At 34.4% G+C, this 7727-nt stretch overlaps 1 protein-coding gene across 1 annotated transcript; it reads left to right on the forward strand.

The window, feature by feature from the left end:
• Nucleotides 1–1632: 1632 nt before the first annotated feature.
• Nucleotides 1633–7212, forward strand: LOC109202474 (lipopolysaccharide-induced tumor necrosis factor-alpha factor homolog). The gene is made up of 5 exons (XM_019360046.2): nt 1633–1756; nt 3566–3805; nt 3972–3998; nt 4121–4268; nt 6325–7212. The coding sequence occupies exons 2-5, from the start codon at nt 3571–3573 to the stop codon at nt 6428–6430; spliced, it is 516 nt and encodes a 171-aa protein (XP_019215591.1). The 5' UTR covers nt 1633–1756; nt 3566–3570; the 3' UTR covers nt 6431–7212.
• The last annotated feature ends 515 nt before the right edge of the window (nt 7213–7727 follow it).

The raw sequence follows: 7727 nt of genomic DNA on the forward strand, positions 1-7727 counted from the left end.
TACTAAACGTCTGCTTAAGTGGCACTTTCCGTTCCTCTTTACACAGGAACTTGTCTTCACAGGCATTTGATAAGCATAGGCAAGGCTTCATGTTTATCAGAGTGAATCGTCATTCAGAGTTTACACAATCACAAGCAAAGCATATCAGCATATCAGCATATTTGAATAATAAACAAAATCTTTTCATAGCATTCCATTCCCATTCAGGATTTATGTTACTTTTAATTTCTTTCTTCTTTACTTTGGTTAAGTAAACATTCAGTGTTACTTACTAAGTTACTTTAGTAAAAAAGGCATGATAAAAAAAATTCTTACAGTCTTACTGATTTTGGGCTTCTGTATGATTGCCATAAATTAAAGGAGTAAAAGTACTGACTGAATGATCTACAGCAAATGCCTAATTCCTGCTCATTAATAAACACAGATTTTAGATTACTTTCAGTAGAAGTTTCTTGGTTATTGTAGTTCACTAAATTTTGTTTAAATTTCTTTTCAGTAACTAATATGAAATTTTAACTCATAAAATTAAAACTATACATGTGGTGGTTTTAGTTTTGGTATTTGAACATTTAGTTAAATTTGTCAGCATAACAAGCATATAGGTGCTTTGTTGAATATGTTTATTAAAAAAATGGGATGCAGTTAGATCCACAAACACATGGCAAAACACAGAAGAGCCACATCAACAGGATAAGACTGAGACACAGGACAAGACACTCTTTTGAGGATGCCAATGTTCACATTTTGGACCGAGAAGGCAGATGGTTTGAAAGACGAGTCCAATAATGTCCACTGTGAATGACCGTTGTTGAACAGAGGTAGTGACTTATAACATCAGCTATCAACCACCTCTAATGCAGTCCTGACATACCATCCCAGGTGCTTGAACCTCCACTCACACCTTGCATTAGATGACCTCAATAGGTCACATAATAGAATGGGGCAGTCTCACAGTGGTTTCATCCTTATCTTCCACTGATGATAATGACCCACACCCCTTTGCTCATGTGATGCGCTCATGATTAATAAATGGTACCTTTAAAAGTTTCACCTCTCTCCATGACTGACAGATGAAAGTTTTCGCAAACTTAACCCTTGTATGGTGTTCGTATTTTTGTTACTCAGCCAGTGTTCATGGGTCTGGTGGACCCGCTAGAGTTTTGGCTTTCCAATTAACACTATCAAACAATTTTATGTTAAATTACTCAACAGATGTTTACTTTATCCCAATTACGAGCCATGTGAACAGCAAACATGGTTAATTTTTTCCTTTTACCTTTGTTCAATCACATTTATGAATTAATGTGCTTCTCGTTTTTTGTCAATAAAATGTTATAAAAAAAAAATAAAATCAGTTCTAATCAAGTGTACATATCCTTATACCATATTTTGCAGGTTTTGATGGTATATACTGCCTAAAGGGGCAACGGCCTCTAAATGGCATGGGTCTCACAGACCCGAACACCATACAAGGGTTAAAGAATTCCTTTTGCCTTCATTTCTCAGGATTCTATGATTACAGTGTTGAAGTACATCTAAGTATGTGTATGCGCCCACTAAACCAAGACAATGACATTTGGAAATTTTACAAAAATACTGACACACCTACCTAATCACCTGCCTATTCATAGTGTTGCAGCTCCACCTTCTTTTTGACACAATGCAGTTGCATTTGTGTATTTAATACAGTTACTGTCACACTGAGAAAGAAGCAGGACCACACTGCCACCCACATACTTCTGACCTACTTATCAAGGTAAGAGGCATTTGATCTCTTCTCAGGTTAAGAAAAACATTCAATTATACAAGTGGAGGGGGAAAAAGTAAGAAAAGTAAGTAAGAGTAAGAAAAAATTAAAAAGCTGTAACATTAAAGCTATAAGCAGAAATTTTTGTTGGTAAAATGTCCCTAACAAACCATTTTTTCTTCCCTATTTTATGAAGCAAGGTATAACATTTCATTCAGGTTAGTTATAAATCACTCTTTTTTTAATTTTAGTTAGTGGTATACCTTTAAGCCGGGTTTATGAAACTCAACAAAAGGTGAGGTTTTTTTTTTGTTTGTTTCTTTAAATAAAATCAAAAGGCAGGCGGCACGGTGATGCAGTAGTTACCACTGAGGTCTTTGTGGTGTTTCCTGTGTGGAGTTTGCATGTTCTCTTTGTGTTTGCATCGGTTGTTTCTGGGTACTTCAGCTATTTCCCACAGTCCAAAGATATGTGTGGGGTTAGGTCAATTGGGGATTTTCAGTAGACTATGAAAAAAAATCGATCCACAGTCCATTGAAAGTTGTTTACTTTGTCTTTCTGGATTCAAAAAGAGTCATCTACCAGGTAATGAGCGAGTCAAATTATTAAGGCAGAACCTTTGCAGCAGATATTCAAAAAGCAAATAAATTAATTAAATGGAAAATATCAATTACTCAATAAAAAGTAAGTAAATTAGGAAAAGTGAAATGCTTTTATGATCGTATTTTTGTAAAAACTCCAGTAAACTACACCTGACATTGGATTTGTACCACTTTTAAAGAGACATTGGCTCATTACATGTGAAACTGATAAGTGTAATTTTTTACTAGGCTCACTGAACATTATTATAATCTATCTGACACAATGGCTTCAGTCTGACTCTATGTGAATGCAACATAGTTCGAAAAGAACACTCACATTGATAGAACTCGCGGACAGGTCGAACAAGATTTGCATTTTGAACACCGTGTTTTAGAAAACACATGCAAATGAAGTCAGCACCATGACATATTAAACCAAACATATAGTACCTATAAATAAAACTCCAAGGCATTTAGTGTTTTGATGCACGTTGTAAACTTAAATATACACTTATAAAAAAGTAATTAATAATTGAGGAAGTTAAAAGCTTTTCCTTTTTAGTTGTAATTGAAATTCAGCATAAAAATTATTTCATGATCATCATCAAGACAGCATTCTGACTTGTGTGCTGTTTACTGGGATGCATGATGGCACGTATGCCATAATGCGATGCATTTTGCTTCTATGGTTTCTTGCTCAGAAGTTAAATAAAGGTTACACATCACATGACGTTTCCTACTATAGTTATTATGGATCACTTAGTATAGGCTACCATAATCTACTCAGCCAAAATTGCTCATGCAAATAAATTCAACGCAACACATATTCTCCTAGAACATGATAAAACTTACATTATTACACTATTATCACAGTTTATCTCTGACAAAACTGGGACATGTGTTTCAAATCTGAGAAACAGGCCTTTAGTCATGCGAGAGCAGTTTGTACGATTTCCTGTAAAAAACTTACAATGCAAACAAACCTGTTCACTTGCATATGTGGAAAGAGTGTGATGTGATTCATTGCTTCAACCTGATAAGCAAGTTTTCAAACATTTGAGCGAAGGGATTCCAGGTTTCAGTCTCGACTTAAGCCCATTCCTCTTGTCCTGCTTGGTGGTTTAACTTTTTTTACTTTGCTAAATTCAGAGAGAGAAGAAAAACATGACTGAGACATTTTTGGATTTCAGAGCTTTACTGTAATTTCTATTTTCTTTATTTCTGTTTCTATAAACAGACACCATGGAAAAGGGAATCCAAATCCCAGCCCCACCTTACCCTGGCCCCCCTCTGGACTACAATGCAGGAGTCTCCCAACAAGGTTACCAGCAAAGTGTCCAGCCTGTTGTCCAGCCCATTGTCCAGCCCATTGTCCAGCCTGTTGTCCAGCCCATTGTCCAGCCTGTTATCCAGCCTGTTGTCCAGCCCATTGTCCAGCCTGTTATCCAGCCTGTTGTGCAGCCTGTTATTCAGACAGGTGAGAAATTAGAGGTTACTAGTCATTTTACTTAAATATATTAAATACTTTAATATAGTGCTCTTAATTTATAATTCATTAATTCCATTTTAGTCTATGTGGTTGAAGCTTTTGTTCAGCTTTTGTTCTAATTTTTCAAGTTCAATATCTGCTTCTTTATGTCCAGTTCAACAACATCACATCATACAGCCCGGTGAGTCTCTATCTCCAGTTAAATCGGAATTTGGTGTCACAAAATTCCAGTTTTAGTGGAGTTTTAGTACAGAGGTATAAATATTACAGTCATCTGAGGTTGTGTTTTGTTGTTTTTCACAGTTAACCAAGTGGTGGTGGTGCAGAATCTGCCAAAATGCATTCCTGGACAGATGGCGTGCCCTTACTGCCACACCAATGTTGTGACTAAAATTGAGTACAAAATCGGACCATACACCTGGATGGTTTGTGGCCTATTAGCAGTCTTCATGTGAGTCAAAACTCCAATATACTCAAGTACACATGAATAAATTCAAACACACTGCAAAATATCATAAAAGATTATTTTCTTAGCGGGGATTTTCTCAGTAAATATCACTATTTTTTGGTATTTGTGTGTGACCTGTTTCATCAAGTCATCATTTTACCTGATGGCCTGATGAAGGTAGGACAGAAATTCTGTAGATTACCAAACATTTCAGCAATGAGCAAGACAGTTACACTCAACTGCACCTGCTATTCATTCAGATGTATTACATTTTTAAAGGTAATTCAACCTAAATTACTTAAATTAGTTAATTCATGTGCTTTTTAAATGTACTATATAAATACAAGTGGCTTACTATATATTTTTAAAGCAAAGTGATCCTATATTATACTTTTAGTCTCCTCCCAGGCCATCTTAAAAAAAAAAACAAAATACCAGAAAAAAGGTTTTAATTAAAGAAATTCACAAAGAATGAAAATATAACTCTTTCAACCATACCAAAAACCGAAACATTTATATACACTACTAAACTTCAGGCCTGTCTCTTCTACATCCCTGTTAGTAAATTATCTTATAACTGATAAAAATATTAATTTATAGTAGTTTAATGGTAGTTTAAATTAATCAACACCCTCGAGTCGTAACTGTCAGAATCCTCAAAGCACAAGTTGAGGAGGAGGAATGGCCACAGTCTTTTACTGTACCTCATTAGTCAATCAAAGACTGAGACAGAATTTTAAATCATTTGAAAGCCTTACTCTTTGCCTGGTAAACCCTAACTGGAAAACACATTTAAACAGTTTGATTTGTAGTTTTCTATCACCAACCTGGACCGTATTCTGAGTTTCTATCAGAATTCTCAGATTTTCATATCTGATTTAATACTCAGAGTACTTAAAGAATAATTATAGCAGGTGATGTTGACATTAATGTCGATGAACGTGTCAAGGCAGGCTAGCAGACATGAGTTAGACCCAAATATAAGGCTCAGAAAGACTTAAACAGAACTTAAAGTAATCCAGGTCATAAACACTAGGAAACCAACTAATCTTAAAGTAAAACAAAATGTAAGGGAGAACACAACAAAGGGCAAGGGGAAAACTATATATACACACAGTATATAAACAGAGGATAACAAGGGAACAGGCAAAACGTGGGAGGAGCTGAAACCACTCACAAATAAATAGACACATTAAAACATGGGAGAAGATGTTGCCAAATGAAACAGGAATTAACTAACACTGACCTGGACTAAGACTCATTAATTCGACAGACAAAAGGCAAAACATAGAGACAAAATAGACAGCATAAACACAGGAAAGAGCACAAAGACAAGACTAGGACATTAAAGGGAAGTATTATAAGCCAGAAACCAATAACCAAAACTATGGAAAACAAAACTCTAAAGCACTAGGAACTCAGAACAAAATAATGCAGAGAATGAACTTAAATCATCTCTTAAATCCATACGATAAAACCATAAGTCAACAACACCAAAACCTCAAACTCAAACTGGATCGTGTTGTGACATATCCCATATAATCTACAGTTAATCCAGAATGCTGCTGCGAGACAGGGACCAGAAAGAGAGAGCATATTTCTCTCATATTATCTTCTCTTTGATGAATCCCTGTTAAACTGAAATTCAAATCCTTCTCCTCATATACAAATTTTTGAATAATCAGGCTCCATCTTGTCTTGGAGAACACATAGTACATTAGAGTTTTTAAAGACTGAATTGGCAGCTATCAGGCTGTTTCTACGAAACCAGTCCCAGAGTCAATTTGGAAGACCGACACACTCTTTGCTTTTAAGATTAGACTCAAAACTCTTTTTTTTTTTTGATGAAGTGTATTGTTAGAACTGAAATGGGTGATTCTAAACATCCCTTATTTATGCTCTAACATGCTCAGATTGCATGTTGCATTGAGTTTGTGAGGCACTGAGCATTTCACTCTACTCTCTTCATTCCCCAAATTATAATTAATATTCAGTCTGTAGAATGAATGAGTTGATAGGCATATGATAATTGTTTTGATGCTATTCTTGTTCACAACAGGTGCTGGCCTTTCTGTTTTATCCCTTTCTGCGTCAATGATTGCAAGGATGTGGAGCATTCCTGCCCCTCCTGTAACGGCATTATTCACGTCCACAGGCGCATGTGAAGGAGAACTGCAGTGTATGTTCTACTGAAGCAACAGCAGCAGGGCATCTCTGTGCAAACAGAAATCCTCTGTAACCCTGTGCTCATCCTGTATGCATGTTTGCATGTTTGCATGTTTTAACTGTAAATATACTGAAGATACTGAATGTGTAGCTATATAGAAGAGCAACAAAAGAACTTCCTTTACTTTTACCGGATGATTAAGAAATCACTTTGTATAAATTTACTGTGAAAATATGAGTGAGTTATCAGGATTTTTCTTTTATGTTTATTTTGATGACAGTGGTGTTGTCTCTGTATCAAATACCTCTGCGTTAAAGTGAAGGAAAATAAGCCTTAAATGAAGGCGTGTGGGTTTTTTAAAATAACATACCCACAAGTAAAATCAAATTTAGATGTTTTAACGTTTAAAGTTATTCTTTGATTTTCATTTAGATGACATATTGAATGTTTTCATTTAAATTTCTGATATTTTAAATATTAATATAAAACTGATGACAAGATTAAAATGTCAATACTGACCAGTGACCATTAGTCAATGTTTGCTGGATTGCTCCAGTCTTTTACAAACACTGGAACCATATTTTCATGAAAAATTAACATAAATAATTAAATACTTTTTAAATTGTTTTTACCTACAACAATCAACAATCAATGTCATATGTCTTGATTTATCTGTTTATATTAAAAGCATTTACTGAAATAACTAACTTCCTGCTTGTTAGATGTAATGATGATCTAGAAACAAATTTAAATGTTAATATAAAATAAATAAAAAGGCAATTATCAACTGAAGCACAAAATTTCTTGACTCTACAACTGACATTTGCAATGGGTTTTTAGTCAATAAAATTGTTACTGAAGTAAACAAGCAAGTATAAGTTTAGATCAAAATGTATGTTTTTGAATATGAAAACAATGCAAAATATTGTTTGTGAAATGAGCAAAATAGAGGAAAATATTTAGAAGAGTATAGTCATTCAAGTGAGGCATACATTTTTCATTAAAATTAAATTCATAGGTCTATTTTATATGTGATAGGTCTATTTGTAAAGACCTAGTTTAAAAATAAATGCATGGTATGGACTATAGTGCTTCCCTTCTGCTATATTCTTAAGTTTTAATCCTTCTGTGTGGTGTGATTTAATAAAAATGTAAAAATAATCAATTCTGAATATAAATAGATTATTATTTTTTAGAGATTATTTATTAATCTATATAAATTATACCTGTGAGTTTAAGGGAATTAATGACTTACATGTCAGTGTCAAACATGGCAACTTAATCGAAGTTCAAGG

This window comes from Oreochromis niloticus, linkage group LG6 (assembly GCF_001858045.2).
Source record: "Oreochromis niloticus isolate F11D_XX linkage group LG6, O_niloticus_UMD_NMBU, whole genome shotgun sequence".
Taxonomy (NCBI): Eukaryota; Metazoa; Chordata; class Actinopteri; order Cichliformes; family Cichlidae; genus Oreochromis; species Oreochromis niloticus.

What these genes read in the sequence shown, in the direction of transcription:
- LOC109202474 (XM_019360046.2), top strand. Translation starts at nt 3,571, where the DNA reads ATGGAAAAGGGAATCCAAATCCCAGCCCCACCTTACCCTGGCCCCCCT. An exon ending in GCAGCCTGTTATTCAGACAG is followed by an intron (nt 3,806 to 3,971) that starts GTGAGAAATTAG and finishes CTTTATGTCCAG; the next exon opens with TTCAACAACATCACATCATA. An exon ending in GGCCTATTAGCAGTCTTCAT is followed by an intron (nt 4,269 to 6,324) that starts GTGAGTCAAAAC and finishes TGTTCACAACAG; the next exon opens with GTGCTGGCCTTTCTGTTTTA.